This window comes from Cylas formicarius, unplaced genomic scaffold, assembly GCF_029955315.1.
Source record: "Cylas formicarius isolate icCylForm1 unplaced genomic scaffold, icCylForm1.1 PGA_scaffold_10__41_contigs__length_53128322, whole genome shotgun sequence".
Lineage (NCBI taxonomy): Eukaryota > Metazoa > Arthropoda > Insecta > Coleoptera > Brentidae > Cylas > Cylas formicarius.
The window spans coordinates 29,740,193-29,756,797 of NW_026844214.1; the positions used below are offsets into that span (position 1 = coordinate 29,740,193).

At 33.2% G+C, this 16,605-nt stretch overlaps 4 protein-coding genes across 12 annotated transcripts in view; 2 read left to right on the forward strand and 2 right to left on the reverse strand.

Annotated features, from left to right (window-relative positions):
- LOC132697784 (cell adhesion molecule Dscam2) overlaps positions 1 to 2,502 on the forward strand; it is a 222,408-nt gene extending 219,906 nt beyond the window's left edge. For 6 of the 8 annotated variants that reach the window (XM_060663427.1, XM_060663454.1, XM_060663446.1 and 3 more), the window contains exons 31-32: positions 468 to 687; positions 2,370 to 2,502. In XM_060663427.1, coding sequence (XP_060519410.1) covers positions 468 to 687; positions 2,370 to 2,478 — 329 coding nt within the window. In that variant the 3' untranslated portion in view covers positions 2,479 to 2,502. Of the gene's footprint in view, positions 1 to 467; positions 688 to 1,266; positions 1,290 to 2,369 lie in introns of those variants that run through there. The other 2 variants (XM_060663478.1, XM_060663487.1) reach the window with 2 other exon arrangements.
- Positions 2,503 to 2,545: 43 nt separating this feature from the next.
- Positions 2,546 to 7,518, reverse strand: LOC132697834 (CWF19-like protein 1). Its single transcript, XM_060663525.1, has 10 exons — positions 6,810 to 7,518; positions 6,389 to 6,549; positions 6,239 to 6,337; positions 5,929 to 6,133; positions 5,700 to 5,869; positions 5,267 to 5,416; positions 4,865 to 5,080; positions 4,559 to 4,797; positions 4,340 to 4,501; positions 2,546 to 4,266 (listed from the first exon to the last, which is right to left on the reverse strand). Exons 1-10 carry the CDS (start codon positions 6,827 to 6,829, stop codon positions 4,231 to 4,233), a joined length of 1,458 nt encoding a protein of 485 aa, XP_060519508.1. The 5' UTR covers positions 6,830 to 7,518; the 3' UTR covers positions 2,546 to 4,230.
- The window catches only part of LOC132697841 (farnesyl pyrophosphate synthase), a 111,687-nt gene continuing 101,624 nt past the window's right edge, over positions 6,543 to 16,605 (forward strand). For both annotated transcript variants that reach the window (XM_060663545.1, XM_060663553.1), the window contains exon 1: positions 6,543 to 6,784. The gene's annotated coding sequence lies outside the window, so the exon portion shown is untranslated. The remainder of the gene's footprint in view (positions 6,785 to 16,605) is intronic.
- The window catches only part of LOC132697144 (mucin-3B-like), a 28,034-nt gene continuing 27,444 nt past the window's right edge, over positions 16,016 to 16,605 (reverse strand). Inside the window, exons 16-17 of the mRNA XM_060662469.1 lie at positions 16,358 to 16,470; positions 16,016 to 16,266 (exon numbers count right to left, since the gene is read on the reverse strand). Of these exons, the coding sequence (XP_060518452.1) occupies positions 16,031 to 16,266; positions 16,358 to 16,470 (349 nt within the window). The 3' untranslated portion in view covers positions 16,016 to 16,030. The remainder of the gene's footprint in view (positions 16,267 to 16,357; positions 16,471 to 16,605) is intronic.

A 16,605-nucleotide genomic window follows, 5' to 3' on the forward strand; every position in this document is an offset into this window, starting at 1 on the left:
ACGGTTTTGAAACTGTAGAAATTCAATATGGCGCCCATAAAAAAAAACAAAAGTTGACTTCTGCCGTACGTAATATAGTAGATCTAATTTTTTTTGCACCATTTTAAGCATCGGTGTATACTTTTACCCATATCCTTTTCGTCTCCTATAATAAGGAAAATATTGTGGTTTTTCAAAAATGCACATTTTTTTTTGAAACTGTACCTACGTAAGGGTATCGATTTAAAATAAAACTAAGTTAAATTATTTTTTGGCATATACATACGCTACTTTTCTTCCTTTAAGCGACGCTGTATCTCTTACAGTTTCCAATATCGCCATGATTTATGCTCGCTCTCTAATTAATTTGACGAAGCTCATAAAAATGATTTGGTTTTTTGATACCTACCTTTGGAGGAAGAGCAAAATTGGTTTTTAAAGATGATATAAAAGTGAAAAGTGTTTTACGTTAATATGGTAACTTCCAGGAGGGGCAGAAGGGTCATCTTCCTCATCTGAAACTTCCCCTCCATCCGGTAGCGTAGGCCGCAAATCTTATGCATCCAGAAAGACGAAGGGGAAAGCTGCACCATCTGGGAAAAGCCGACATGTACGTAGTAGTAGCGGATACTCTAGTCACAACGATGAGACCACCTTCAGTATTTCACATGCGCCCAGCTTTAATGAACGCATTCACCCCCCTACCAGGTAGAGTGACATCTACGTTTATTTGGTGTTCTTTGAGCAACCGCATAAAATGCGATACTTGAGCAAATTTATTAGTTTTTCAGCTTACATCAGAATGTCATCTAGGATAATTAACCTGCACGGTTACATAGAATCACTTTCCAAATACCTTATTATACTTTACGATAATTGACATAACAGCGAAAACTTAATATATGCAATATATGTAAATTTTCATTTTTAAAGATAATCGATTGTGTGCAGGGAGATTCTCTCTACTCTAGACTGTAAGCAGAATCGAACGGCAAATTTTAACTACAGAGTCCCCTTTACTTAAATTCCGGTGCCACTTTAACATTTGATAGGAATAATGGTCTAAGTTAAGCCGACAACATTTATATCATTGTAAACTCAAACAGTTTTTAGTTTTAGACCTTTATCAAATTTTTGCGACTTAGCTTCAAAGTTTTTTCTCCTGTCTTACCGTTTATTGTAAGGTGTATGTTGAATTTCAAGACATACAGCTAAGAGCGGTACGCATGTGCAATAAATATCCTACGTTTATACGACGACTAACTAATTATGTAAGTCTGTTCATAGATATACTGACTGACTAACTGATACGAATTAAGGAAAAACCCGGACAAGCGGTAAGAATAAAATATGGCCGAACAGGTCAGTACTTTGCTTACAATTTAATTATTTGGGGTTTTGTTAGGAAAGATACTAAACAATATTTATTTATTTATGTATTTATGTTTAAATCTAAAATACTTAAATTACTTAAAATTATTCACATAATATATCAGTATCACTATCGCTATCATCGCCTGTTCTGCTTTTTCTATATGTTTAACAGAATTTACCCAACTTTGTGGAGGGATGTTAAAAACTTCGGTTTCGGGGAAAAACATTGTGACGACGAACGGCAGATTTCAGTTAGTGCCAAACATCTTCAATGGGATTAAATATACAGTGGTAAGATAGAAGCCTTAAAACTGTACGCCCTAGATTTTTTGCATAACTATCACATACGTATTCCTTTCGTAGGTTCAAGCTTTGTAGAACCTCAATTAATTGGTTTTTGGTATAATCTTCGTGGAAATAAATGTCATTATTATACATGTAGTTTTTTGTGTCACATGAAGAGGGGGTTTTAGTCAACTGTCTACTGTGATAAATTGCATTGTCCATTACAATTGCGCTATTAGGAGGAATGTTTGGAGCTAGTTTGTTGTTAAACGAACTTATGGTAATCCAGAGAAGAATCTTTAATATTTTTCGCAAACAGAGAAAGTCTATTTGGAATCCAACCATCTTTAGATGCTTGCTTGCCGGCACCACGTTCAATGAGAGTCAAATAAACTTTGTTTATAACTTCCTTAGTCTCAATAGAATAGTGGTTTCTACATTTGGGCGGGAGCATCTCCTGAGATACACTAGACTCACACATATTTTGCATAATTTGCACACGATTCAACACACGCTGTATTACACACGAAATAAGAATGATTACTAATAAACTTAAACTAAGTAGTATACCAAACCAAAGAATATTAAACACAGGTCGGTATAAAATTATTTTCTATTACGGACCACAATTTTACCTGAATATAAATGCCTAAACTTTAGGTAATAATCTAATAACAGCCACGTCTTATTTTAACTTACAGACTCTTAATCTATAGTTTAACTTGTTTCAGGTTCTCCGATATGAATATTAGAGCCTTTAGTGAATCAGAATATGAAAAAGGACATAAACCAAGAGGAATGTCGAAACTAACTAGAGAAGCTTTTCAGATAAATGTGTAACATATGAAATTCTTGTTTGGGTAAAATTTGATTAATATGCAACCTAATTTCACTGAAAAACAATAGTGACAATTCTAATTATACTTTCAGTTTCACACCCTCAAAATATCCTGCCTACGTCGTTTTTTCCCGTCGACAAATAAGAATTTGTGCATTGCGAGATTTTTTTAGAGAAAAACGCGTACAATTTTCTTTATTACCTAGACACACATGACATACATACATACATATACATGAAAAATAAATAAAACATACACCAACTATGAATTAATATATGAGACACACTTTATTTGCTTAATCCCGAATATAAAACTGATTATAAAATAAATATTATATAACGAATAGAAATTCATAAAACTATAAATACATATTTTATTTGCTTCTGATGTGTTCCATAATCTACAACATACTATATAGTCAATTTTTTATTTTTATAGTTTTGTATCAAATAGGTTTAAAAAACGATATTATAGAATATATGAAAAGATGATGGAGTTATGACCTTAAAAGCTTCTTTCCATTTCTCTTTCTCCATTCTCTCATTAAACAAGTAAACACTAATGTCTATTTTCATTGTTTATTACTATCATTTTTAACATTTGTTAGTTGTAATGACGAGTTTTGACCCCAAAAAAGCCAAATATGTTAAATGTATTAGATTTCTCTTAATGTGTAATAGAGCCAAAGTCTGAAGCCAATTTATAGAAAGTTTTTTTAGCTATCCTTGATTATTATATTCTTGAAAGGTACCTATGCGAACGCGTAGCAGATATTTTAGTTATTATTGTTTATCCATTATTTTCTTCTTAACGTGGTCTGGGACTATTTTCGGTTCTAGTTCCAGTTACAGTTTGATTTGTAGCCCTCACATGTCGAATTTATTAGTGAAACTGTTAAAGATAATTATGTCTTAATTTTCAGATATTTTAAAGCTTTTGTTTTTATAACGCACTGACAACAAGCAAAATGTTAAACACAATTTTATTGAACGCTTCTTTAATCGATAAACCAAACTTGTGGCAAATGAAGGAAAACGTATAGAGAAACAGTGTCAATAGATTTTATAGGGTCTTTATGTATTAATTAACAGAAAATAGTTAGCCTTTCTTTTGTTAGCATTTAGTCAAAGCAACAAAAACTGAATACTATTTGCAAGTTATTTATTAAAATTAAAAAATAAAGAAAGTCATACTTGAATTTTTCCCAGTTACTCTTAGATTCACGTGATTTTACATCTTGCTCTATTTGTATATAATATAAAACAAACGATAATACAAAGAATATGAAGTGCTAAATGACAGAGACTTAAAAAAACATTTTTGTATTACAGGTTAAGAATTCCTAGTAAATACTAAGTAGTGTCATCCGTTGGCTAACACTAAATGATTTGAATCACGGCATTTTTAAGCATTACTCGTTTTATTATTGTGAGAAATATGTTTAGTATAAGAAAGATTAATAAAAATGTTGTGTTAAAATGTTTTTAATTAATAACATACCCTCATAGAAGCAAACTAATTTAAAATGTCCTATAATTTTTCTATTTGGCATTTTTGGTTCTCTGTTAAGTAAATATGAATATATAACCCAGAAAATAAAATATGATCCTACCTTAACAAAATAGCAGCAACATCGAATAACTTTGTTCAACAAGGCATAGTCATATTGCAGAGCACAGTTGAATTTTTTCATTTATAAAATTATCTATAAAATCTTACTAAGTTGTAAAGTCAAATGGTTCAAAATCCACTCTTATTCTTTGAACCAACTCCTTCTCCACATTTTCTTCTAAAATGCACTCTCTGTATTCAACTTTGGATGGAAGATTAAGAATTGGACCAGAGGCCAACACTTCTCTTACAAAATTTAAAGGAAAATTCACAGAGCCTTGAATTTTAGTGTACAGAATCAATTTGTTAGGCAATTCAACAGAAAAAAAAGGAATTTTTGGTGGCATGACTTGGTGAAAACGACTATTGGGTCCTAGTTCCTCTAACTTAAAACCTTGAACTTCTGACTCCTCCTACGAGAATAGATGTAAAATAGCAATTTACGAGAAATCTACTTGCATAATAATTACAATAAAAATATCTTGCAATTCATTGGTAGCTTTTCTTGGAATTGGAATAACTTGAAGTTGCATATGGGACGTTTTATAATTTCTCTCTGAGAATATAGGTACTTGGTCTTTTCTCTCATAAAATTTCCGTAGAGCTTCTTTAAAGTGAATCATTTCTCTTTGTATATCTTCAGAACAGCTTAAACTACTTTGGAAATGTTCAATTGGACAAATAAGCAAGTGCTCGTCAACTAACCCACCTATGGCATATTAGTTGTCACCGATTAGGTCTTTACTCCTATTAGTGTAAAAGTCTTTTTCACCTACCTTTCGCCATCGAAAGATAACAACTTTCTCCAACAGTAACAACCAAATGTTTCTCAAATGAAGGGCTAGCTAAACAAAACCAGCATTTACTTTGGTCAAAATCAATCTTTTGCCTCTTTTGCCCTTTTAGTATGACTATGTCATCATTAAGAAGTGTATTGACATCATAAAAGTATTGCTTGGGCATGGACCGTTTAATGTTGTTGGTGCTACATACTGAAATCAGAAGAAAAATTTGATTAAACAGTACCTAAATCATAAACTACTACTACTCGTAAATACTAATTTCAGAAAAGTATCAAAATTTCCCAAGATAATACAATCCAATTGAATCGAAAAATACAGTAAGTAAATCCTGCCAATACTATTTTACTATACAAATGCACTCATCTAATACTTTACCCTGTGCCTCCAACCTGGAAAAATCAAATGGGCATGGTGTTTCATCTGTAGTTTTTTGAATTAATTCAGATAATTTCATTTTGTCTAAGGGAGTTAGACTAAGAGCATACAACCATTTTTCTTTCTTTGGATTCCCTACCCTTGCCAACCCTAAAAATATAGAGATGGTAAGTGGCCGATTAAATATAACATCATAAAGACTTTTTTCACAACAAATATTGCATATTCGACCTTATATAAATTTTTATTATCTGAACACTCCACCTACTTGAACGTAAAGGGTTAGTAATGTTTATTTTCAAGACATAGGGAATACTAACAAAAATTCATAAAATATAAAGAGAAAACAATAAAGATTACTTTATTACACACACAACACACTGCAATAACGGAAACTGAAAATTAAAATAAAAGTCATCCGTAGAGCACTAACCTAAAAAGCGAGTTACTATCTCCAAAGCTGTGCCACTCTCTAATGTACTGGGACATCTGAATGGTGGTCTTTCATAATAAACCCCTTCCAATCCACTAACAACATAGCGAGGCTTTAATTTCATACACAAGTAGCTTACATACTCATGCTGAAATTTTGAAACAAAATGATCCTGTAAAATATAAATATAAAATATTATTATTTATAAGAAAATTTTGTAATCATATTTTCCTTTTGCACAATATCTTTGGGCCACTGGGAACTAACTAAAATGTCTACACCTCTAAATCCAGTATTCCCTCTTAGAGGTAAATCACATAATTCCCTAACATCTTGAAAATTATAGGTCCATGGTCCTGATTCTGTTAAACTTGCAATTCCACTAATGTAAGCAATTCGCACACCTTTACTATCAGTATAGATACCTCTTTTACCTATAATTTTTAAAGATTTGTCACTATTCTCATAAGAGAATCAAGAAAATGTAAACAAATATCTCAAACCGGTAAATTCTTTATTCATGTTACAAGCATACTTGCCTAAGTGATAGACATTTTCACACAATTCGTATTGTTCATTTTGATATTCCTTAACATGATAGTCATAATTAGGCCCCAAAATATATGTGGCAAGTGGCACTACAAATATAATTACTGAAATTATAATGATATATTCAGCATGAAATGCACCTTTTTTCTCCCCCATTTTATAGGGAATAAAGTCTTGATTATTAATTCCAAAAAAGTTCCCCACGCAAAGTACCAGGTCAAAAGGTCCTGTTTTTTTGTTAACGATTTCAACTCTTTTACATAAAGTGTCAAAATTACCCTCCACGTCTCCGCAAAGTAATCTAAAAATGAATAAAAATAACAGTTTGAAAAAAAAACACTAAATAAAATCCAGAAATCCGTGGAAAAAGTTGAAATACAAAAACAAAGCTGAGTGATTGACAGGAAGCACAGTCGGTAATTATTTAGTGCCATTTTTTGACCGATTTTGAATTGCGTTAACGGTATCGAAAACTGTTAATTGTGGTGACGAAAACTGTGTGTGCAAGTTAAAAATTGATCATCTAAGTTTAAGAGGTAAGTTTTAGTTTTTCGTACTTACATTTTAGCTCTCTCAGTCATTCTTAAATAATGGATGAAATATTAACAGCGCAGGCAATATTTCGCCTTATTTAAAAGCTTCCAATGATTACAACTTGAAATTTGTGCAAAATATTTCCACCTAAGGATATATTTTATGGTAATGAATACTAATAATTTTCACACTCAGGTAATTATTACAAAATTCAGAGGTTAGTGGCACAGACCACAGATGGCAAAGATGTATTTTTCAATATTTCTTACTATTGGTTTGTCTGAAAAGATACTTATAAATGAATTTTTATATTTAGGTACTTCTAAGCGAACCCCAAGTATTTTTACGTTAAGTGTAAAGTGACGGCGTGGTTTTTATGTTCTTACTAAATGTCAATATTTTCCATTAAGTACTTTGATAGACGTTAGATTAATGCTTTAATATCAAGAGTCGCATCTTCGCAACCTAGCTCCGTAAAGATTGATAAGCGTCTTAAAATGTTCTATTCCAACGAACAAGTCATAGCGTCATCGAGAGTGAATTAACGCGTCTTAACTCCTTTCCCAGGCTAAGTCGTAAATATCCATCCTGCGCGAGATTCTTGCTCGGAAGCTTTTTTGTTTGGAGTTAGTTCTGTTGTGAATTTATAAACACACGGATGTATTAAACTAAAATAACTTTATTAATAATGAATACACTTATTTTAAGTTAACACTTTCTCTCATGTTAGGTTAGGTTCTATTCTGCACCGTTTCCTCTTCTCTTTTTACAGTGGATAAAATGACAAGTAATCACAACACTCCTACTCGATTTGAAGTTTTACAAATGTATGGATAAATGAAAATTGTGATTACAAGAATAAACAATTGCAGTGTTATACAATATTACACTTATCTCTAAGTTTTACAAATAAATCCTTGCTTAAAGGTTTTGTTAACATGTCTGCTAAATTTTCCTCAGTTGGTACATATTCAACAAGTATTGAGTATTGATTAATTGTTAACTATAAATTGTCACCAAAAGTTCCTAAAACTGTTTTTGGTAATTCTAAATAATAAGGCAAAATCGTGTTCCAGGTATTGTTTTACAGTCACAATCACGACTTTTCATTAAGTGGAAAAGGCATGAAAACAACTTATCTTAGTTCCAACATAGCAATATATTTTTTTTTTAATTTGAAAGTGTCTGCATATACCATTATGTTTTGTGTTATGTAAAACGTTAAATTATTTCCTATTCCTGTAATATTGTAGTTTTATTTTCTGTGTTAATATTTGTTTTTTATAAATAGTTTCCTTGTGATGTTTTTTTTTGTGGACAATTAAAAAATAATAATAAAAATGCTACAAGGTACTATTTCAGATTATTTTATTGTCTAAAATATCTATTAACAATTTCTGACCATAAAACCGCAGATGCGCAAATAATTCTGCCAACTTTCTCGGGAGTATAACATAGTTTTGCGCTCCCCGTTATGCATCTAAATCGCGTTTTTAAAACACCAATGCATCTTTGCACAGTACTTCGGGTTTGTCACAAGTAATGCATACCCTGGATCTCCTAATAACCAATATATTCCTTTTATCTCGAATGAAGGAAACAAATATAATTAAAATGTACCTTGAAATACATAGGTTGGCATAAAAATAAAATAAGTGCTGAAGAGTGCAACCTTTTTATCATATTAATTCAAAAACAATGATTGATATATCACATACTATACATAGTAAGAGCAGAAAATAAAATTATGTAAACCTTAGGCTGCAGCATATTAGTTTCCATTCATCAAAGCACGCCACATAAATGTGTCGGTTATTAATCCGTTTCGTCCACTTATTATGTGCAAGTTTTTGGAATGAAATCCTTTTCTGCTGACGGCGTCATGAAAATGCGGTGTGATGATTTGTATGTGAGTCCTATCTACATAGCCAATAATTCCTGAGCATCCACCTTTTTCCACTAAAGCTCTTTTAATTTAAGCATTTCCTTTCCAGTTTGGGGAAAACATATCCAACAGTTGTTGAACTATACACTTTTATACACGGATTGAGAGTCTGTGGACTTGCTGCAAATAAGTATTCCTCGCCCACATTCCTTTGGGAGGACCCAATTGACAACTAGCTCCTTATTTAGCCGAAACAATTCAATGAATCTCCGCTCTTGCAGATTAAATGGATCATTTCTATCTCTCATTATCTTTTTTGCAGTATTTAGATTTGAGATCCGTTCGTCGATTCTCCTCCTTATGCAGTAAATGTCTCAAAATAGGATAAATCTGTAATTTAAGTTGGGGTTTATGAACACAAATTTAAAAAAAAAAATGTCTTAAGAGGTTTCAGGATGGAATACGAGCATAACAAATACCTACCTGTAATGTGGTTATTCTGTTCCATATTTTAGGCTAATTTGAATTAAATTAAATTAAATTAAATGTACAAAAACGAACTAACAAATATTAGTCAACCAAAATGAAAAACGTTTTTTGGTTAAATTTTAGGTTGGGATTTTTTCATCGTTTCTATGTTTTTAACATAATTATCAGTGCTCGACCGATGAAACGAATCTTGGCGAATGATAGCCGAGAAATCTAGAGAAATGCTTACGTAATCACCTCGGTACGTGACGACGGTTTCCCTTCGCGTCCGCATCTCTTTCGTTTAGGAATATAATACAAGTTACAGAGCCTCAGTCCAGGACGCTAAAGGCTAGTTTACATTGGTCGAGTAAACGGATAAGGAAAATGCCGAGTTAAGAAAAGCACGGCAGCTCGACTAATGTAAATAATAGTCAAGTTAATAGGTATAGCATAAAGGCAAGTACCCGGCGAGTCGAGTGGTTCAGCGGCCAGCATAGTAACTTGCCCAAGTTACTATGACTTTACTCTATACTACTACTCTACCGTGAACTTGATTGAACACTTGACCCATCTAAACCTGTTTCTTGCGATTAGATAGTAGAGTAATTCGCGGCAAAATAAAAAAAAAAACGATTTGTGATTGTTGATTGAAGTGGCAAAATAGTAAAAATGAAGTGGAACGAAAATGATACCCTAAAATTTGTTGAACACTATCGTGACCATGAATGTCTGTGAAACTTGAGCACGTCGATTTATAGAAATAAAAACATGCGCCAGAGAGCTATCGAAGCTATAATGACCGAGATTTCTAGAGACGGATTTGGAATTGCGGAAGTTAAGCAGAAAATAAAAAATATTCGATCTACTTACAATTAGGAAGTGCAAAAAATTAAGAAAAGTCAGGAACCTGCCCTGAAAATATGTACTCACCTGCTGTGAAATGGTTTGATATTATGAATGAGATAATGGGAGGTGCAAAGGATCCAGGTGAAACCGTTAGCAAGTTGGTAAGTTTTTTTTATATTATTAATTAAAATTTATGTATACATGTAACAAAAATATTTATTTCATATAACAAGTAATGTAAGTATCAAAAATCATTTAACACCCCTTTAAGATTCATTAGGTCCTGAGCACAAGCAGCCGCTGCAACATACTCCGCTTCGGCGGTAGAAAGAGCAACGCATCCCTGTTTCTTTGAAAACCAGCATACAGGGTTGTTACCAAGTAAAATTAAGCAACCACTCGACCAACCACCGATCATGTTTATCTGATGCCCAATCTGAATCTGAAAAAGCTTTTAATTTTACTTTGTCATTGTTTGATTCATTTTTCACAAAAGTTAATCCTTTAAATTTAGAAGTATTTAAATAACGTAATATTCTTTTTCCTGCGTTCCAAGTATCATTTGTTGGCTTGTCCAGAAATCTACTTAAATATGAAACCTCCATATGCAGTTCAAATCTCTGTTGTCCCTTTCTTCTGCTCTAACATTTACAGTTGTTTATTACGGTACCTTTGGACTCGAATTGTTGAAATCGAAGATATGGTTTTAGCAGGAAAATAACTGAACTGAAAATATTTCAGACCATGCTCTAATACTGTTTCATGCATAATCCTGCTTAATTATTTTTACTGCTTCTTCAATTGAAGATTGAAGATTGGCAAATTAACATTTCTTCAAACTCGATACACGAGTTAATCGTACCGGCCCTTGAAAAAGCTATATTACAACTTTGCTATAATGTACACGCGAATATTTGCCCACCTAAAAATTTACATGGGATTTCCATTCGGCAATGCATCACCCGGTATAGTAATTCCTAAAGTGTATTTCTGTTTGATCGTCGAAAATTCCGTAATATCCGGCCGATTCTGTCAGTACGTACGTCCAGCTGCACGATCCGCAAGCCACACTATATACTCCTTGGTACTCCAAAGTAATTTTTTGTTTTGGGTTTCTTAATATTGCTCCAATGGTATGATCAGGTTTGTATGCCGTAGATATCTCGTGTTTCCGTAATATCCAGCCGATTCTGTCAGTAAGCCCCTTGATGTATGGCAGAACAGCGATCGATCCCTCTTGGGTTTCGTCCTGCACACTCTGTTGCGGCTGCTGTTGTTTGCTTATTGCCCTGCTGATGGTGCACCTTTGGTATCCGCTTTGCCGACAACTGGTACTAATTTTTTTCTGTTCATCATCTCTGTTCTTCTCTTTCGTAAACCTGAAGGACCGAGCAATTAATGTGTTTGCCACTGCCTGTTGCGCCACTAAAAAAATCTCCTTCCTCGCCTCGAACTATCAGCTTCAGTTTTGGTCGCTGATTTAATTTCTTTCATCGGAGTCAGCTAGTGTGACCTAGGTTTTGAATCCATTTTCGCATGGTCTGACTAAATGGTAGCTCTTGGTTGGATAAGAGCACCTCCATATAAATGGAAAACCTACATTTCCAGTCGCGTGTCGCACATTCGAAATATTCTTCTCCTAACTTCTTGGAGATTTGTCACATCACAATCTAAACCAGGTGATATTGCATCACGTGGTATGTTGCCGAAAGAGCTATTGAATAATTCTATGCGGTGGTACGGCCCATAGTGGCTTTGTTGTTCGTCTGACCAATGACCGAACAATCCCACTCCTACTCTCGACTCGCCAGATATTGGGAAAGAGGAATCAAAAAAGCATGTTTGCTCTACGACTTCTCAACAAAAGTTCATCCCTTTTTTGAATTTCAGAAAATTCTTGGTCATGTCACTTATGTTTTGCGTTTCATAGATGTGGAAATAAAAATACATGATACTTCAGTGATTACTGAAATTGAATTATATAACTCATTACTCGTCTTTGTTCTAATCATTCAACAGCAATGTTTTCGGCAGGAATTTGATCTTGTTTCCAAAGGTGTCTTGTAATTGACACTCAGGGTATCCTCAGGGTGGGCGGAAGGCTAATTATGTCATATGAGCAAAAACACCATACTCTCTTACACTTGCACCACAAAGTGACAGATATTGTAGTCTGTTATTATCACAATAAATACATTCATCCAGGTTTTCAAACTATCTTATTTGTGGCTACAACATTTTTGGATTATTGCTTCGAAACAAGTTATCAGGTGGAATTTGTCTCGATGTTACCGCTGTTTCCGAGCAAGCCCTAAACCATACATTCCTCGTATGGTAATTTTGCCCTCTTATGGCATCTCACAACTCAAACTCAAACCATTTCAGTGTGTTCCTGTCGAAATGGCAGGTCCTTTCAAATCACCAAGCATCGCATCACAGACAAGAGCATATCCTTGTCTTTTCATCTGCTGTTGAGTTCGTGCTATCCACCTTGAATTAGTTTCGGGTTTATCAACTGATGCATTTTTAGCAGCATTGCGACGAATTATTGCTCGCCCAGGAAAACTTTCTGCTCTCCACAGTGACTGTGGAGCGACTTTTTATCTGCCTCAAAATACATAGCCAATAACATCTCCGATGCAGCTAGAGAAAAGCAGATCTCTTGATCATTTAATCCTCCCTCTAGTTCACAATTAGGTGACTTGTGGGAAGCCGTCGTCAAAAGCGTCAAAAAACACCTAGTACGCGTCGTAGGTGACCTCATCATGACCTACGAACAACTCAATACATTTTTTGTTCAAATAGAAGCAATTGTTAAGGCGAGACCAATATGTTCTATTTGTAACGGTCCCAATGACATGAGTTGTATTTCACCAGGCCACTTCTTGATGTTGGCCCCAGTGTCAGCACTTCCTGACTCTGATCTTCTTCAAACGTGTGAAGACTAGACCGTTGGCAGCTAATCTTGCAAATGCAGCAGAACTTTTGGTGCCGATGGCGCAATGAATATCTCACAAGCCTCAACCAACGTAATAAATGGTGCCACAATCACCCCAATCTTGATGTTGGTTGGTGGTCCTAAAGGAAGAAAACACTCCACGTCTTTAAGAGACCTGTCGCAGAACTCTGCCCTCTACCAAATCACCAATAACTGGGTAAACACATTTTTCACCGTACCGGTGAAGCGTGAAATCGGTCGCTCTGACCGTGTGGTTCAAAAAGTGCCGTTGAACGCATCGGAACCGTAGGCGTAGTGATTCCCCCAAATTCTCTTAGGCACATGGGACGCAGCATGGGCCACCCCTTTGATAAGGAGGACCATCAAATCGATGTAGGGTCAGTTAAGTTTCGCAAAAGAAATAGAGTAATTTGATCCTTTCGCTTTCGCGACTTCTTGCTATGCCAACTTCGGTCAAAGTCCGTTTCCTCGCGGACAAATCAGTTCGGGTTGATATTAATGTCTAATCATCCCTAATCCCTAATTTATCTTTATAATTTTTTCACAATACCTTCAAAGGACGTCAAATTACCCCGATATTCCTACTTTTTAATATGGTTAGCCGTTTTCAAATATTTAGTACCAATTATGTAATTATTGAAGTAGTAAAAGGGGGATCGAAATAATCTTCTTTCGTTCTTGACACGTCAGTTTTTTTAGGCAAGGGATTACGATGAATTTAAATAAGATATTTTTAATGCAATAAAAATTTAGAAAAATTGAACTAATTAAAACAGTTGGCAAACAAGAGACTTTGACAAGGATCAAATAAGTGCATGAAGATGCGTAGCGCTTGGTCAGATAAAAAAATGGCAATCTTGATAATTAGAAATGAATTATTCCTGTCAACAGAGATGTTGTATAATTTTTTTAATGGTTTTATAGTATATTATGCGACAAGTGCGGTAAACAGCATTTGAGTCATAAGTTTATTTGGCCCGAGCGGAGCGAGTGTTTAATAAACAAGTTTGTTTAATAAAAAGTTTACCAAACATGCTGCATACTGTACTTTTTCCACGACCGTGCGGTAATATCACGGAAATGTCTGAAAGCGCTCGGATCCGTGGGACACGTGGTAAAGTGACGCTTTCCGGACCCTAGATCAGTGTATAATTAAGTATTCTACAGAAGGGAGTAGAAAAAAGATTTTACTACTTAAATATGTCAATAGTTAACACAAATTGTTAATCTCCAACAATTGATTGGTGACCAGGTTGCGATTAAATCTGATTTTAAATGAGAAAATAAACAGTATAATTGAAAAAAATGAGCCTTTTATTCGACAAATTTATTAGGCAAAAATTAATGACATCCCGTAAAATTGAAAATTTTCCCAAAATCCAGCTTGTTTGTGAGCGTTAAATTCTTTTATTCATATTTTAGGTTACTATTACTTTTACTGAGTAAACTGGCAACCGACCAAGACACAATACAAATCCATAGACATCCGCATACAACATACACTAATTCAGAGAACTCTATTCAGTGCGCCTCCAACGATATGCTAATCAAAATCTAAAATTAAATAACACAATTTCTCAACGGATTGTCAACTTTACTCTCCACCATGTACCTTACAAAGAGAGAGAGCAAAAAGTATATAAGACAAAGATTTGAAATTTTCTCTGCTTTAACTATAATCAACATTAGAAGTTTTTGTAGAAACCGAGTGTAAAAGTTATGAGCTAACAATTTTTTTTTAAATTGTATTATAAATTAAACTCCGTTTTTTTTGCACAGCTCCATATATCATATTTTGAGGCTTAACTTTTGCTAATAAAATTATTGACTTAAAAAACTTTAAACTTAAAAAAAAAGGAGTTAATAAATTTTAAATTTTAAAACAAATGTATTATAAATTAAAGTACGTTTTTGTGCACAGCTGCATATATCTTATTTTAAGGTTTAACTTTTGCTAATAAAATTATTAATTTAAAAAGCTTTTAAAAAACGAGTTAATAAATTTTTAATTTTGAAACAATTGTAACATAAATTAAAGTCCGTTTTTTTGCACAGCTCCATATATTTTATTTTAAGGCTTAACTTTTGCTAATAAAATTATTAACTTAAAAAACTTTTAAAAAACGAGTTAATACATTTTAAATTTTAAAACAATTGTATCATAAATTATATTAAATTAAAAAAATGAGTTATAAAATTTTAAATTTTAAAACAATTGTATTATAAATGAAAGTCCGTTCTTGTGCACAGCTCCATATACCATATTTTAAGGCTTAACTTTTGCTAATAAAATTATTAATTTAAAAAACTTTTAAAAAACGAGTTAATAAATTTTAAATTTTGAAACAATTGTATCATAAATTAAAATCCGTTTTTTTTGCACAGCTCCATATATCATATTTTAAGGCTTAACTTTTGCTAATAAAATTATTAATTTAAAAAACTTTTAAAAAACGAGTTAATAAATTTTAAATTTTAAAATAATTGTATCATAAATTGAAGTCCATTTTTTGCACAGCTCCCTATATCATATTTTAAGGCTTAACTTTTGCTAATAAAATTATTAATTTATAAAACTTAGAAAAAATGAATTAATAAATTTTAAAACAACGTATTATAAATTAAAGTTCGTTTTTTGCACAGCTCCATATATCCTATTTTGGAGCTTAACTTTTTGTTAATAAAATTATTTCGAGATGATTTTAAGATTCCTTTTCTCTTTCTCATTACTTATAATTGACTAAGACCGCTTTTCTTTTCTTATCCCTAAAAACTTTTATTTATTATCATTTGTAACGAACATTTTAAAATCGCACGTCCATGTGTGGCCCGGCACGTCCTAGAGGTAACCGCTGCGACGACCCCCGCGCGCTACAGTGCATCAGACGAACCGCGGAGAGGTCGTACAACCCCGGAGTTCGGAATTACATAGTGGTAGTGACACATAAATTGTTTAATTTCATATACCCGCAAACCCCCACCTCACACATTTACTTTTTTAAAACTTTATGACGAAGAATAATGTCAAATTGGTAGGGAAATTAGGAAATAACGAAGTAAATTCTCCTCACATTTGTTTACTTTTCATTAATCAATCCTACATTGATCAATGCAAACAGTATTATTAGCTGCACAGTATTTTCCATTAAATATATATCCTCTGGGACAGAAGAGTGGCAACTTTTCATTGTGCGTACAATAATAGAACTTTTCGCAGCTATACATATCTCTTGCCAAATTGGCATCGTTACATGGGCTTATTGTCTGTACACATTTTGCAAATGTCTGACATTTCCCTGTCTTGGTATCGAATTTTTTCTTACCTAAAAATTAAATTTTAAACGTTATATAATTATAAATTATCGAACAACATATTCTATTTTTCATTTTGTGTTTATTCGGATTTAAACTTACCCAAACAAGTTCTTATCGTTAACAAATACGTTTTTGTTTTTTTGTCAAAACGACAGTGATAATATTTTGAGCAATCTTCTGGTACTGGAAAAATTCCAGGTCCGGTACAGGATCTACAAAAATATGTAGGGGAAATGGAAGTACTCATCACCGTAGCTCATAAAGCTCATAAGGCATTAGTTTTAAATTATATTTTATACTTACAACGCGTAAGTTCCTATTAGACTTTGATGAAAAGAATGACTTAA

Bases quoted from the DNA above. Each gene is read 5' to 3' on its own strand.
- LOC132697834 (XM_060663525.1), bottom strand. From the start codon at position 6,829: ATGACTGAGAGAGCTAAAAT. The intron at 6,338-6,388 runs GTGCATTTCATG...TTATATTTGTAG, and splicing joins TAAAATGGGGGAGAAAAAAG to TGCCACTTGCCACATATATT. The intron at 4,267-4,339 runs GTAAGAGAAGTG...AGTGCATTTTAG, and splicing joins TGAATTTTCCTTTAAATTTT to AAGAAAATGTGGAGAAGGAG.